Source organism: Zeugodacus cucurbitae, chromosome 2 (assembly GCF_028554725.1).
Source record: "Zeugodacus cucurbitae isolate PBARC_wt_2022May chromosome 2, idZeuCucr1.2, whole genome shotgun sequence".
NCBI classification, from domain to species: Eukaryota; Metazoa; Arthropoda; class Insecta; order Diptera; family Tephritidae; genus Zeugodacus; species Zeugodacus cucurbitae.
The window spans coordinates 43,434,728-43,450,511 of NC_071667.1; the positions used below are offsets into that span (position 1 = coordinate 43,434,728).

The 15,784-nt window shown below is 39.1% G+C and overlaps 3 protein-coding genes across 3 annotated transcripts; all 3 read right to left on the minus strand.

Annotated features, from left to right (window-relative positions):
• Positions 1-3,812: 3,812 nt before the first annotated feature.
• On the minus strand, positions 3,813-8,223 carry LOC105218610 (dnaJ homolog dnj-5). Its single transcript, XM_011194306.3, has 6 exons — positions 5,624-8,223; positions 5,412-5,565; positions 5,222-5,346; positions 5,042-5,144; positions 4,665-4,978; positions 3,813-4,608 (listed from the first exon to the last, which is right to left on the minus strand). Exons 1-6 carry the CDS (start codon positions 7,939-7,941, stop codon positions 4,494-4,496), a joined length of 3,129 nt encoding a protein of 1,042 aa, XP_011192608.2. The 5' UTR covers positions 7,942-8,223; the 3' UTR covers positions 3,813-4,493.
• Positions 8,224-8,833: 610 nt separating this feature from the next.
• LOC105218608 (uncharacterized) lies at positions 8,834-9,737 on the minus strand. Its single transcript, XM_011194305.3, has 3 exons — positions 9,476-9,737; positions 9,237-9,392; positions 8,834-9,162 (listed from the first exon to the last, which is right to left on the minus strand). The coding sequence occupies exons 1-3, from the start codon at positions 9,717-9,719 to the stop codon at positions 9,104-9,106; spliced, it is 459 nt and encodes a 152-aa protein (XP_011192607.2). The 5' UTR covers positions 9,720-9,737; the 3' UTR covers positions 8,834-9,103.
• Positions 9,738-11,545: 1,808 nt separating this feature from the next.
• Positions 11,546-12,415, minus strand: LOC105218607 (salivary glue protein Sgs-5). Its single transcript, XM_011194304.3, has 3 exons — positions 12,043-12,415; positions 11,809-11,991; positions 11,546-11,745 (listed from the first exon to the last, which is right to left on the minus strand). The coding sequence occupies exons 1-3, from the start codon at positions 12,299-12,301 to the stop codon at positions 11,711-11,713; spliced, it is 477 nt and encodes a 158-aa protein (XP_011192606.1). The 5' UTR covers positions 12,302-12,415; the 3' UTR covers positions 11,546-11,710.
• Positions 12,416-15,784: the final 3,369 nt, after the last annotated feature.

Sequence of the window (15,784 nt, forward strand, 5' to 3'; positions counted from 1 at the left end):
CCAGGTTTAAAGCCACACAGATAAGGCCCAATCAGTTCGTAGACGGTGAGCTTTAGTCTTTCACACAATACGCTCGACAGGACCTTATATGTGATATTGAGGAGACATATACCACAGTAATTAGCGCAGATCGTGGGGTTTTTTTTCGGGCATACTTTCGTCCGACCAATAGCTCGACCAGCAATCCATCGGCCCCGCCGCTTTGTTGTTCTTCAAGTGGGTATATGCTTTTCGAATTTCTTCATGGTCGGGCAGTGGAATCCTCATCATCGGTTGTGAAATCGTATTCGTCCTCGCCTGGTGTTTCACTTACACTGCCATTCAGCAGGTGGGAGAAGGTTAAGTGTAACTCATGCAATGGATGGAGCCATCTTAAGACCTGTTCATGCCTTAAGACTCATAGGTAGTGGACCACACGTTATGTGTCCCCATGCTGTCAACGCAATACTGCAACTGTTGCTTCTACGGCAGCCTTCATCCCGCTCCAATCCTCGTGCGAGGACCTCAAGGCAACTCCTAGTCTCTTGCACAGTCTGTTCCGTGTGTCAGACCGTAATACGTCGGAACGTGACCTCAGTCAGATGCAAATCCTGCACTGGCTGGTGTCATTTTACAACGTGTTCCGGCCTGCGCACCACACGTGAGTGGAGTGTATCGTACGGTGCCCCATGTTGTAATAGGAGTCTGCCCCGCAACCAAAACATTGGAGTCGCCAAACAACACCGAAGTGCGACATTTTCCTTTGCGGGTACCTGCAACAACCTCCACATGTACGTCACTCCCTCACTCCCAGGGTCACGACAGCAACACCACGACACACCCGACTCATACAACTTAACTGCAACGGACTCCAGAGCAAGATCCAGGAGGTAGTTGATTTTATGAGTCCGGAAGGCGTATCAATAGTTGCGGTCCAAGAAACCAAGTCAAACAGCAACACAGATCTTCTGAGTTGTGCAGGTTTCAACGTTTTACGTAAAGATCGCGAGCGAGATAGTGGTGGAGGCCTAGTATTCATACTACACAACACCGTGTAATATCGCATCTCAACAATAACAAACAAGTGATAGCAAGATAACAGATATCGAATTACAACAAAGAAGTTGCAAGCAGATAACAGTAGCCGCATTTCACTAATATAATTAGCTGTAACATCTTATATTAAATTCAGTTCATAAGGATATCAATAAAGGCACACATTTCGGCGTAGAAATAAAATTGTTTTCTTAAACTCATATCGTGTAAACGATATTAACTCCTGTCAAATGATCGGAGAGGGATGGAGCTGGCAGAACAGATAGACGATTCGACATTATGCACAATGAATGACGAAGCCCCTACCAGAATTATGAGCACTTGCAGCAGCTCGCCAGACATCACCATTGCTAGCGGTGGTCTGATAACTTGGCGACCTATGCTAACTCTTGCATCAGATCATCTGCCCTTAATTGTCTCGATTGAAAAAACCTCCCGACTTTATTTCTGAGGACAACCGCACCTATGTTAACTTTAAAAACACTAACTGGGACGTCTTCACAGAATTCATCGAGAATGCCTTCGCCGCATACCCATTCCTATGGACGTAATCGTTGGCGAACGTCAATTCCGCAAGGTGATCACCGATGCTACTGCGCGTTTCATACCAGCCGGAAGAATTGCCCTAATTGCCCAGGTCGATCTCTGTGATCCCCGCATAAGGGATCTCAATTTGAAGATTCGACAACTGGTAAACAACTATAAACGGACGAAATGGGTAGAGCACTTGAAGTCCTGCAATCTTTCCACTGGTGTGAGCAAACTCTGGTCAACCCTCAAATCCCTGTCAAACCCGAGGAGGCATGACGACCGGGTTGAAATTTAATTCCGTAGCCATGCCTCCACGGACCCGGAGACGTGTCACCAGACGGCTGCGCAAAATGTGAAACAACGGCGCGCCACTTGTTTTCACTAGTGAGGAGGTACTTAATTTGTCGCTAACCACTCTTAAAATACCCTTTATGTGGAAAATCGGAAGAGTGGTTCCACTACTGAAACCTGGGAAACCCGCCAACCAAGGGGAGTCTTATCGCCCGATAACTCTTCTTTCCCCAGTAGTGAAGACACTTGAGGCCTTACTGTTCCCGACACTCACATACCACCTGAACCTAGCTAAACATCAACATGGTTTCCGTAAAGTGCACAGCACCACCATAGCACTTAGCGTCAAACCACCCTGTAAGAGAACCGTCCTAGTGGCGTTGGACCTGTTAAAAGCTTTTGACACGGTCAACTTAGCAACGCTACTAGAAGACATCGAGCAAACAACACTTTCTCCGGGGCTGAAGAGATGGATTATGAACTACCTGAGCGGTCGGCAATCATCTGTATTATTCCGATGTAAAACATCTAAACTCAGGAAAATTAATCAAGGGATTCCACAGGGCGGTGTCCTCTCCCCGTTACTGTTTAATTTCTGTATTTCTAAACTCCCTCAACCACCAGAGGGAATTTCAGTTACCTCCAACGCAGATGATTGTACGATAATGACGTCGGGCACTGACATCGATGACATGTGTTTGAAAGTGAACAGCTACCTCCTCAAACTTTCTCGCTTCTTCTCTGTGAGGAGCCTAGCACTCGCAACCACTAAACCCACGGTGACCCTATTTACCAACTAGACGAAGGAGTACAGACTAAGTCTTAATATTCACGTCGATGGCACACCAATACCGACTGTGAACAATCCAAAAATTTTGGGAGTCACATTTGACAGTCTGCACTCCTTCACTCCACACACGACCGCGATAGTCACTAAAGTACAGAGCCCCAACAAAATCCTCAAGTCGCTAGCCGGTAGCACTTGGGGAAAGAATAAAGAAACGTTGCTTGAAACAAGGCTATCGGCCGGCCGGTCGTAAATTACGCAGCACCGGTATGGTCGCCTGGATGCAGTGGCACGCAACAGAAGAAGATACAGAAGAAACACCGCACTCCGAACAGATACAGGATGTCTCTTGATGTCACCAGAGACACATTTACACAGTGAGGCCATTATGCTGTCTATTAAGGCAGCTTACCAAGCAGTTTCTTCTTGGGTATTTTCGAAGAGACCAGACTGCGGACGCAGACAGTTTTAGACACGCTCTAAACGCCATTCACAGTGGAGCTATTAACACCTTCATTGACTCCCTTCCAGTGAATGGCGTCCTTGGAACCAAACCACCACCTTTAGCAGACGAAGAGCTCGAGTTGCCGCGTGAAACCAGAGTGACCCTTGCGCAACTTCGATCTGGATATTGTAGCAGGTTAAACTAATACTTATCCAGACTAAACCCCGACATACAAAATACATGTTCAGCAAGCAATGAGTCCCCGCATGACACTAACTACCTTTTTGAATGCCCAACGAACCCTACTCATCTAACACCCCTTTCCCTTTGGTCCAACCCTGTCGAAACAGCACGTTTCCTGGGCCTCCCGTTAGATGACCTCGACGTCAACTAGATTTATGATTTCCTTTCCGGCTGGGAAAGATAATCGTTACAACAACAACAACAACATCAACACTAGGCTTGTAATTTCGTTCCAGAAGGGCTGGATAATCGCTAAAACAACAACAACTAACCACTCTCGAATCCCGAAACACACAAAATTTCATTCAAATCGGACCAGTAGTTTAGGATTTCAGTGACATACACAGATATTTCATCAAGGTGTCAGGCTCTATGCTGGAGTTAGCAATATTGCAGTTGGCCATACATACCTTCGCCAATATCCTTTATATTGTGCAATATCTATTAACCGAAGCCATATTTAATGATTCGAAGAAAATATCTCTTGCATGTTCACAACTGTGCATTTATAGCATGTTGCTCATTTAGTTTATTAGATTTTTCAGCTAATCATACATCAAATGCACTTAAATACAATATATAGTACATAACATTCATACACATGCATATATTGCAGTCATAAGTGTTTCGAGGATAACATATAATGTGTGAAATTTTTTTACGCCTGAATATGTTTGCTAGTTGTGGTTTCACGTTGTATTAATTTTGAAATTTTTTTGTTTTGTTTTTGCTTCTTTTGTAGAAGATATTTGTTATTAGTTTGTAGAAATTTCGTTAAAACGAGACGTGCACATTAAATATGTAATTTATATCCTTCGCATTTGTGTTGTCATCGAATCGGCAACATACAGTTAGGTTGAAAAAAATAGAGAATATAGATAACTCTAAGAATATAAGTCATAACAACTGAATGAAAATACATATGTATATATCTACATATGCATTGTCGTTTGCATTTGCACGGCACTTGTTTATACGTACACATGTATGCAAGTAACAAATATTAATTTAAATTATTCTGTGGTCATATAATGCAATAATGCATATTTTAGGATTAAAAGTAGTTTTGTTTCATCTAACTAATTAAATGAAATAATAAAAAGTTGTACGTTTGAAGGGGAGACATATTGAGAGATTATAACTAATCCAAGCGATGTTGAATTAATTGCGACGTGTACGTCGACGTGATGGGTTCGAGTAAGTCGATGCTGAATTTCCCGGATTTGGGTGTTGGCCGCTATACAAGTTATCGAGAAACTCGTGTAAAGATGCTTCACTACAATTATAATCGTTTTATATAAGCAAGCAAGCAATTTAACTGCTTTGAATTACCTTGTTGGAATATTACGTTTGAATTTTCCATTGCCATTTCGTTCATGGTGCGTTCCTGGTTGTTGAGAATACGGCTGTTGTGGATTTTGGTGATGCGGCGAATGTGTGGTTGGTTGTTGTTGCTGCTGCTGTTGTTGCTGTTGCTGTGCGCCGCGCACAATGCGGTATTGTACCATGTGGGAGTTGGGTTCCAAATGTGAAAGTGCTCCTTTTTGACAGTTCGCCCATTCTGTAATATCGTAGACTTTACCCTCCATAAGTGCTAGATACCGCCAACGTAACCCCAACATGCTGGTTTCTGCCCAAATATCTCCCTAATGTTTGAAAACATTATAAATTAGTATAATTGTATATATATTCGCATTAAAAATTCTGACCTCTCTGGCAGAATGTCGAATTTTACAGGAAGCGCATTCTCTAGCAGCGTAGTGCGGCCGTTCTGTTATTCGTCTGGGATGTCGCAAACCACAAGTACTACACCTGGAAATATGTTTTAATTATTACTTTGTTTAATAAATGTTTAAATGATATCGTACTTATTTCATTAACATTCGTACCTTATCGTATTGGCAGCTTCAGTTATTTTAGTTTGTAATTGTGATAACAAATCGTGCAGCTCAGTCCAAGCTTTTTCAGCGTGTAAAGCTTCAGCTAGACTCTGGTCATAGGCAAGACGTTTTTCCTAATATTAATAAAGCCCTTAACGGCATTAGAAATTGATTATACATTAAACACATGTTCATCTACCGGCTCTCCAATTAATTCAAAGGCTCTTTGTAGCACTTTAAAAGCTTCTTCTGCGCCAGCTTGTTTATTCTTATCCGGATGTACTAAAACAGCAATCTTCTTGTAGTGCTTACGTATCTGCTCCTGTGAACAATCGGGCGGCACTCCCAGTATGCTACAAATAATTTAAGCATACAAATTTAATATATCTACTAATTTCACATCCTACTTACCTATAGGCATCTTTTCCTTTACAATTAAGTAGCGAATACATGGCCTCCCCACCTGTCTGTGGTAGTCGACCACTTTTCATACTTTCCGCTGACGCTTCAGGCGGTTTCTTTTGATAGAAACGTCGCCACAAGGCCCATTGGGAATTCTTTTGAAACCGCGCGTCAAATCGTTTCCAATAGCTTTTCAGCCAAATACTCGGTTTATTTGAGTTCTGTTTAAAATCTTTTCGCAACTGTTGCATATACACAAAGCTACATTCGCAGACATGCACCAAACGATCATAAGCCACACTGCATCCTAGCACGACAATATCATACACCAAATAGAACAGCCAAGTCAATATCTTTATGGTATATTCCAGCCATGCACAGAGAAATTTTTTCGCTAATTCATAGTTTTTATTCGTTGACACTGCCGAAGCATTATAGGAGGAGTTGGTGTTTCGGTTGCGTTTTGACGAATATGAATAGGATGAATTCGAATTAGCATTTCCATAACGTGTGCGTGATTGATTTGTAGTGTACGATGATGTGTTAGAATTACCGTAGAATGAAGAAGATTTGTTTGGTTTTCTTGCATTTGCAGTAGCTGAATTAGCGTTATTTGATCCGGCTACGTATCCATTATTATTTGACCTAGAAACACGTTCTCCACTTTCATTGTTCTTTGCCGTTACATTGTAATAAACATTGAAATCTTTATCACCATTAAAAGAATTCGATTTTAGATTCTTTTGACTATTTATTTCTGTTTTATTTGAGTCCACTTCGTTGCGTCGATTAGTGCGCTTCTTATTACTTAAATTATTGTTGCTCTTATTACCACCCGTCGGATTAATGCCTGTTTCTGAGATGTTTAACTTTTGGTTTACTTTCTGCCCAATCTTGCTTTGAGTATTATTATTGATGCTGATATTGTTTGATGTCGAATTGGAACTTACAGTGATGTTGCTTTGACTTGAACGTTTGGTGTTCTTTGAAACACCACCATTCGGAAATTGCTGTAAATTTTCCTTGTTTTCGTGCGTTGGAGATTTTTTACTTACTCGTCCGGCTGCCTCATCTTCAAAACTTATTTGCCGTCGAGTTAATCCTACATTTCCCTGTGCATTCTCCATGCAATTCTTGATATTATCACCCTTCCGTTCAGAAGCTATTGTTTTACCGCTTCTTCCCGCCTGTGATTGCTTATTATTGTGGTTCAACTGTATTGTTTCAGATTGCTGGCTATTTACTTTGCTTAGAACATCTGAATAAGACATTCGCATTGGCTTTACTTCTGCAACAATTCGTTTCTTCACCTCAGGAGCAGTTACGTTAGTTGTTGATGTTGGTGACATTGAAACTGAGCTCGTTGATGTAGGTGTTAGAGCTTCTTTAGAATTTGTTTGATTTTCATTACTGCTTATGGGAGACTGTGAATTAGGTGACAATACAGGCGTTGGATGTGTCTGAATAGGGACTGGAGAAATTGGAAATTGAATTGACTCTTCAACAACATCGGAATCGCCTGACACATTATGTATATTGCCACCATTATTAATTTCGGTTTCTATGGCAGTACTACATATGTCTGAATTATGTAATACATTGGGTGATTGCATTGGAAGTTGTTGAATGGGTGCGCCAGTTACTTTTGGTGACCAATTATGTACAAGATTGTTTATTATCATATTAGTAGATGTCGTATTAACTCCCTGTTGACACATAGCTTCTTCGTGATTATTCATCATAAAAATGGGTGCCTGTTGCGTCACTTGCAATGTTCCAGTTTTTATATCAGAGCGACTGAGAGTAGGCTGGTTGTCTGGAGTAGGCATTAAGGTATTGCTTGAGAAGAGCTCATAGCTATTAAAGAATTGCGGAGGGGGCGGCTGCGGTTGTGGTTGGTGCATTTGGAACGCTTGATGCGGTTGGGGATACTGCGAGGGCGGAGCCTGTTGTGGCGACTGTCCGTGATATAAACCATTGGCTTCGTTGGTTAACGCAGCATTAGCAGCATTTTCTTGGCAGTGATACACTTTTAAAAAATTTCCATGACCAACGGGAAGCACAGAATAAGTTTCCGGCTGTCCAGGTTGTGAGGCGTACAAATTATAAATATACTCATTATATTGTTGTTGGACTTGATGCTGATGTTGCTGCTGCCGCGGTTGTGTAGGGGGCGACATATATGGGTGTCCCATCAAAAGCGTTTGCGGTGGAGCTGCTGCTGGATTCACATGTTGCGCTAACAACTGCTGCGTCATATCTACTCCAACACTAGGTGGCACAGAACAGTAGGCATCCTCGCTGAAAGAACCATCGTGCGTGGACATTTCAGACTTCACTAAATATTGTGTATCGCTTTTTTGCTGAAATTTAAAGCGCGGTATGAAGAGAATGCGTGCATTTAGGTACAGTTCTATTTGTTGTACAATACGGAAGAAATAGCGTTTAGGTACATATATAAATAATTTCCCAAAGCTAAAATTACTTTAGGAAAATTTTATACACAGAATAGAACGGATTTGAAGATATTCCACTATGAAAAAAAAATTATTATTGTACCAACTGAAAATTCTTTACCTTTTACCAATTGGATTTCTAATATTCGTGGATTGTCATATAGAATAGAGAAAATGTCAAAAACAATGAAGAAGTAAACTTAGCTGTGGTTTAAATTATGAAGGATTTGGTAACAGCTCTGTGAAATTTTAGAAATAATAAATATTATAATTAATATTTAGTATATAAATTATAAGAACGTCGGTAAAAAAAAAAATTAAAAAAAAATTAATAAATTTGAACTTGTATTAATTAATAATTTTTAGCGACATCTGACGACTAACTAACTGAACTCATATACCCACACAGAGCGTAAAAATTATCTTTTAGTTAGTTGTCTCTGCAGAAAATATACGAAGTGTATTTAATATTCTCATTTGTATATTAATCAATTGCAGCATTGCCATTGGTTATAATTGTAATAAAAAATATTCATTATGCCCTATATATACTTTTACGTAGTTTCAAATTCAAAAATAAAGTTGAATATCCGTTCCCATTCATGAATATTCTATTCTCTGATTTTAGTTTATGCCAAAAATATCGTAATTTTAGTTCACACATGCATATGTATCATCATCAAAATTATACATATAACTCTATATACATATAATATATGTATCATTTAAAGATGAGTAAAAAAATGAAACTCAATGAAACAAATTATTTACATATATTAGGGGTTTTAGTAATTCATATATTCTTTTTATTTTATGTTTGTTTTTGTTTTCCTTTAAAATGGTTTAAAATTCTTTAAGGTTATTTTAATTAAGAAAACTATATATTGTTGGTCTTTCTGCAAGTATTTTCAAAGAAATATTTCTCAGAATAGTTTTTAAAGTTTTTTTAATTGCTATTTTAGGCGCAACTTTTGAACTTTTTCTCTACAGAATTTCGATGTCTTCAGGTGAATTTTCAAAAATCATATAACGGTTAAGGGAAACACTGCACAGGATTTGAGCCACAGGGAAGTGGACCCTCTTGGAACCAAACTATTCGTCCATATAAAACGATAAGCAAGAATTTAGAAATTACATGAATTATTAATAATGGCATTCAAACTCACATTCGCCCGTATTGCATATATGTTTCGTCAATTCGCACTGGCTCTGGAAAGTGCAGTGTTTTCCGCCACGATGGGTGCAAATTGTGTCTTTTGGCGCATTGGAGCAATCACTGACACATAACCTTTGACATTCTTCCTTCGATATCAATTTGAGAACTGTATTTCGAGAACACTTATGGATTAAGTTTGTGCTTGGCATTTCCAATTTACTGGCGTTATAAACATTTCTTTCTACTCACGTGGCCGTTTCTGGCGGTAACGAGCACAGTTGGCTTGATCGAAAACACATGAGTTTACAATCGTTTTACACTCATTATTCTCGTCTTTAGACCACACCAAGTTCTCGTTTTGGAAGTTGCAATCCACAGCAAGTCCTGGTCTACATCTAGGAGGGGGAACGGCAGCTGGGGTATGATCCGACGCCACTTGCGCTGACAGCGTTGCCAAAAGTACTAACAAACAAGTTACACCAATCGATTTCATTTTGGAACTGATATTGCCTCGGTAGTTCTACTTGTATAAATAATAAGCTTCCGTCACTTGCTGCCATTATGGACATACCGTTCTCAGTAGAGAAGCGCTGATGTTCTTAGGATTTGCAAATACATGTATATATACACACACATTTGCAGATATATACACCTGTATGTTGTCGTAAAATATTTAAATTGTCTTACATATTCAAGTTTTACAATAAAATAATTCAAGTTTTACAATAAAATAAGTCTTTAGTCTTCAATTTGTATGGATAATTCATACATTAATGGGTATAGGGTATACAAACGTAAATGTGACTAATGATAAGAATGTCGTTCAAAAAACCACCGGGCGTGATTTTTTCTTTGTTGTTTTCGTTTTGAGTTCAACTTCGTAGATCTCGGCAACACACTCGCTTTAGTATTTTCTCACGTACTACGTGTACGTATGCAAATACCAGAGGCAAAAAGTAAACAAGTAGTGAATGTTGAATCCGAACGGATCCAAAAGTTATATATTTTTATACCTTACTAGACTAAAGTTTACTTCCAAAAATTTAAGCATGTAGTATATATATCAGGGGTGTGATATTAGTATTTCAAGATGTCTGCCAAATTATTAACATAGCCCCGCTCTTACTAAGTTTTTGTACATATCTCGTAAACTACTAAAGTTATATAAACCAAACTCATTTCATTTCATTATACAGCCTAATAACGGAGGAGAACGGATTATAACCACGCCTACCTCTCTTACAAAGATTATGTTGAAAATTACTCAAAATGCTTTAAATATACCAGAACTCTGAAATCGATCTGAATCGTTTACTTTATAATATATAAAGTTAGCACTAACGAAGATATCGAAACATAACTTTGCACAAATACTGCATTTATAGTGTGGAATCGCTTTTCTAAAAATCGCCGAAATCGAACTATAAGTTTTCAAGGCCCCATATATCGAACAGGAGGACCTCAGTGCTTCTAATAATTTTTTTTTATTGAAAATATTGGCAAATCCATCAGATATTTTGAAGAAATTCAGAGGGAATATTTTTCTTCTAATAATATGTCTCAGTCCCCTAGCTCTCATATACCTACGTAATATTAAGGTTTTCAAACTTTCAAGGGACTTTATACCATACATATGCCGAATATGTGAGTGAAGTGAGTGTATAATTTTATAAATAATACTAAATAAATAAATTGCGAGAGTATAAAATGTTCGGTTATATATATTATATATGAACTTAGCGCTTTCTTACTTGTTTGTCCAAAGAGTGAATCCAATTTCGACGGTATTCAAGCATAAATCGGCCGATCGGATGCAATTTCACGTTCGATATTCGTAATAATTTTTTTTTTCTGAATTTTATAATAGTTTTCAGTAGACATATCAAAGAAGTGTTCCTTTTTTTCGATCAGATGCCAGATGGTAACTAACTAACTACAGTGGAACTTCTATAACTCGAACTTCTATAAGATCGGAGTAAATAACTAAAACTGTGGGAAAATCAATATTTTACAGTTTTTTGAAAAATTTATGTTTTAATGATAATTTTTATAACTCGAAACCTCTCTAACTCGAAGTTTTTTTGTTGATTATGGTGATTCGCGTTAGAGAAATTCCACTCTAATTTCATTTCACCCATCAAAATTTTACTTGTGACCTTCCTGAACGGGATGCATCATTTTGAGCCATGAAACTTTTATAGCATTCTACTGAATGTACTCTATGACAAGGGTAAAGGGATTTTATTTGTGGCGATCTCTCGATCAGATCAAAGATCAGCCCATGTAGTATTAATGTATACCCCTTAATAAATAAACATATTATGTGAACAAATATTTTATTGTAATTTTCTCGTAATATAAAATATGTCATGGTTTAGTAAAATTGGAACATAGGTACGTAAAAATATAAGAGCTTGATATTTTTGATAAATTATTGATTTATTGTCATTAACAGTTATGGACTGATAACTCAATTTTGCATTTTCAAAAACAAGTCCCTTCGCTCACTGAGATGTATGCTGTGGTAAAAGATATAATAGCAATAAATCAAACTCAACAAAATAATCCCATTCAATACGCACCTTTTGAATTCCAACAAGACCATTTGTCTAATTCACACTTATTTTTGAAGGTGATCATACCGTCATTCCGGTCCGCATATGCCGTTACATAGGGAAAAGCAGCACACACCGGCATAGTGGGCACTTGCTCACACGCATTCATGCACTTTGTCTGACATATTTGTTGGGAAGTTGTCGTCAACTCTAAATGGAGTTTACTCAGTTGAGGCAGTTGAAGGGAAATCATTTACTCACTTGGTAAACACTCATTCTGACGATTACAGTTGGTGCTAGCAAAGAGGCAGTCTGTCTTGAAAAGTCTGCAAACACCATCTACTATCGTCCACACCGGTGGACCGCTATAGTAAGGATCGCATCGGAAGGCCATATTGCACCGCTCCGGGCACACGGGTCTTCCGGTAGCGATCGCTTCCAGCAACTGTTGCGAATTCACAGCTAACGCAAATCCCGTTATTAGCAGAAAAAACACAAACATATTTCGATTGAACAACATTTTCTTAAAGCTCCCGAATTTTAATCAATAAACTACTTGTATGTAGTCAACTAGAAACACTAAAATTATTCATACCGCTATTTTCCAAATTGAGCTGGCTGCTTTTCGCCAAATAAAAGTAAAGACGAAACGACAAGGGTGTCGACGGTTAAAACAATACTTTACTATTTGCACAGGTGACACGTTCCTCTACGAGCTAGGAAGCATTTTACCCGCAGAAACTTGACGTACATACACATAAGTGCATGTAAGTGTGTTTTTAATAAGGCAAATAATTAAATTAAGTTCTGAATATGTCAATATGGGAAGAGTAAGGGGCATTTGAGGTATGAACATATTAAAAAGTATTACGCAGTTATATATGAACATATACCCTTTACGGTTATAAATATCGATTCACAAATATCGATTCAACATATTAAATAAATACATATATAAAGTTCTAACGGGAAAACTGAAAAAAAAAAATCTGGTTAACATAAGACCAGATTGGGCCAGATTGAAAGATAAACCAATGTTTTTCGAAAATATACTTCCCCATAGCATATTAAGTCAAAAGCTGCATATAAAGGTTCGGCCATAGCTGTTGAAACCTTAAAAGGACCTAAGAAAACAATAAAAGATGTGTATTATCAAGAGCTTTTGTGAAACAATTACAAACTTGAATTTGATTGAAAGTTAGTTTTTATTGCGATATCTGGGATTAGTTATCTGAATAGAAAGCACATTCAGCATAAAATTTGCTGTTATGTAACTAATAAGGTATTGTCTACTAAATAGGCTTAACTTCAAGATAAATTGAATTTTAATATTGCGAATATGTAATATAAAAATGTAATAAATATGTGTGTACAGTAAACTCGGACATTTGCATTTTGCAGTGATTGTACATTATCGTTATTGACAGAGTCTCATTAAATTCGTGGTTCCAATTAAGGTATAATTGTAATGAATACTGATCAAAAGGAAGATAACACACAATTTGACCCATATATTTGGCTTAAAGTTCAATAGAATAATGAAAATCATCATATATAGTATATGAGGGCTGAGGTAATTCCTGAACCGATTTCACTCACCATTTTCACCACCAAAGTGCACTATATCCAAGGCAATACGCTCACTTAATGCGAAATAAAGCTCCCATATTTTTGAAAAACCTATAATTAGGTCCCATATACCTAGGAGAAATTATGACCCGATTTTAATAATTTTTGGAACAGAGACACACTATTTGAAGAAAAAACTTCCTCTGAATTACATTAAATTTTCTGAGAGATTTACCAATATTTTCGGTTATTATGTTCGATATCCGGCGCTTGAAAAGTTTTAGTCCTATTTCGACAATTGAAACCACAGATGATATTTAGTCTTTGTGTAAAGTTTTATTCCGCTATCTTCATTTGTTCCTTATGTAAACATTATAAAGTGAAGGTATCAGATGGAATTCAAAATTGAGTTATATGGAAAGTAGTCGTGGTTGTGAACCGATTTCGCCCACACGTGTCATCAGGGTGTCAAGAAATTATTATATACCGAATTTCAGTGAAATCGGTCGGGTAGTTACTGAGATATGGTTTTTGACCCATAAGTGAGCGACGCCACTCCCATTTTCCGCTTTGTAAAAAAATCTGAGCGCAGCTTCTTCCTGTAATTTCTTCTGTAAAATTTAGTGTTTCCGACGTTTTCCGTTGGTAAGTTAACGCACTTTTAGTAATTTTCAACATAACCTTTGTATGGGAGGTGGGCGTGGCAATTATCCCATTATATCAAGTTTTATGGTGTATAATGGGGTACGTAAGAGAATTGACTGCAGAAAGTTTGGTTGATATAGATTGGTTTGCGAGATATTCTCATTAAACTTATTTGGGGGCCACGCCCACTTTTCAAAAAGAATTACATCCAGATATGTCCCTTCCTAGATTTCCAAAATTTCCTTTTTTTAGCTTTTTCGCCCATATTCAATACCAACCTCTATTTTCTGACTGCCATTCACTTGGGAGTGGCCAGGAACGATTCTTTTGCATGTGGCTCAAGCAACTCACGACTTCCGGTCTTAGACCAAGTATCCTCTGGGTAGCCAACAGACATCTGTTTGGAGGCCAGCTAAAGTGAGAAGGCTAATCCCGCTTATGCGGTTGTGCGTAGGGTATGGAACCAATGAATAGGAAGCAACAGCCTCGGATGAGACACCCCACTTTTGATGACGACCACAGCAAACGTATAAAGGACTATGATTTAAGGGCATGCCCCTGGAATGTCCGGACCCTCAATTGAGAAGGTGCCTCTGCACAGCTGGTTGATGTCCTCGTAAGAGTAAAGGCTGACATCACCGCAATTCAAGAAATGCGATGAACGGGACATGGACGGAAGAAGGTGGGTCCTTGTGACATCTACTACAGCGGCCATCTAAAGGAGCGCAAATTCGGTGTGGGATTCGTGGTGGGAGAGAGACTCCGTCGTCGAGTCCTGGCATTCACTCCGGTGGATGAACGTCTAGCCAGAATCCGCATCAAAACGAGGTTCTTCAACATATCGCTGATTTGCGCCCACGCCCCGACGGAAGAGAAGGACGAAGTGATCAAAGAAACCTTCTATGAGCGCTGCCCCCGCCACGATGTCAAAATTGTTCTTAGCGATTTCAACGCTAGGGTGGGTAAAGAAGGTGTCTTTGGCACAACAGTCGGAAAATTCAGCCTCCATGACGAAACATCGCCAAACGGTCTGAGGCTGATCGACTTTGCCGGGGCCCGAAATATGGTCGTCTGTAGTACTAGATTCCAGCATAAGAAAATCCATCAAGCTACTTGGCTGTCCCCGGATCGAATCACTCGCAACGAGATCGATCATGTTATGATAGATGGACGACATATCTCCAGTGATTTTGATGTGCGTACGCTTCGTGGTCCCAACATCGACTCGGATCGCTATCTTGTAGCAGCTAAGATACGCACCCGCCTCTGTGTAGAAAAGCGCACACGTCAACAAACACAAGGAAAGTTCGACATCGAAAAGCTGCAATCACAACCGACAGCCGAACGATTTTCTACATCAGCAACTGGTATAAGGGAACTGTGGGATGGCATATCAAACTCCTTACGTACAGCTGCAACCGAGAAAACAGACTGCCTACCTCGCAATGTTGCGATCGACCGCAACACGAGCGGGATGGGAAAGATGCCGAGAGCTGAAGAGGGAAGCGAGACGCATTTTCAGACAAAAAAAGAAAGAGGCCGAAATGCGTGAGTATGAAGAACTTGACAAGTTGGCCGACAGGGGTGATGCTCGAAAATTTTAGGAAAAGATTCGGCGACTAACTGAAGGTTTCAAGACAGGAGCACACTCCTGTAAGACCCCCAGAGGTGATCTAGTTGTTGATGACCAGAGTATACTGTGTTTGTGGAGGGAACACTTCTCTAGCCTGCTGAATGGCAGTGAAAGTACAACACCAGGAGATGGCGAACCCGATTCCCGAATCGACGA

Bases quoted from the DNA above. Each gene is read 5' to 3' on its own strand.
- LOC105218610 (XM_011194306.3), bottom strand. From the start codon at position 7,941: ATGTCCACGCACGATGGTTCTTTCAGCGAGGATGCCTACTGTTCTGTG. The intron at 5,566-5,623 runs GTAAGTAGGATG...AATTATTTGTAG, and splicing joins AAAGGAAAAGATGCCTATAG to CATACTGGGAGTGCCGCCCG. The intron at 4,609-4,664 runs GTAATTCAAAGC...TTATAATTGTAG, and splicing joins AAACGTAATATTCCAACAAG to TGAAGCATCTTTACACGAGT.
- LOC105218608 (XM_011194305.3), bottom strand. From the start codon at position 9,719: ATGAAATCGATTGGTGTAACTTGTTTGTTAGTACTTTTGGCAACGCTG. The intron at 9,393-9,475 runs GTGAGTAGAAAG...CTCGAAATACAG, and splicing joins TTACCGCCAGAAACGGCCAC to TTCTCAAATTGATATCGAAG. The intron at 9,163-9,236 runs GTGAGTTTGAAT...ATGGACGAATAG, and splicing joins TATATGCAATACGGGCGAAT to TTTGGTTCCAAGAGGGTCCA.
- LOC105218607 (XM_011194304.3), bottom strand. From the start codon at position 12,301: ATGTTGTTCAATCGAAATATGTTTGTGTTTTTTCTGCTAATAACGGGA. The intron at 11,992-12,042 runs GTGAGTAAATGA...AACTCCATTTAG, and splicing joins TCAGAATGAGTGTTTACCAA to AGTTGACGACAACTTCCCAA. The intron at 11,746-11,808 runs GTGCGTATTGAA...CTTTTACCACAG, and splicing joins GTCTTGTTGGAATTCAAAAG to CATACATCTCAGTGAGCGAA.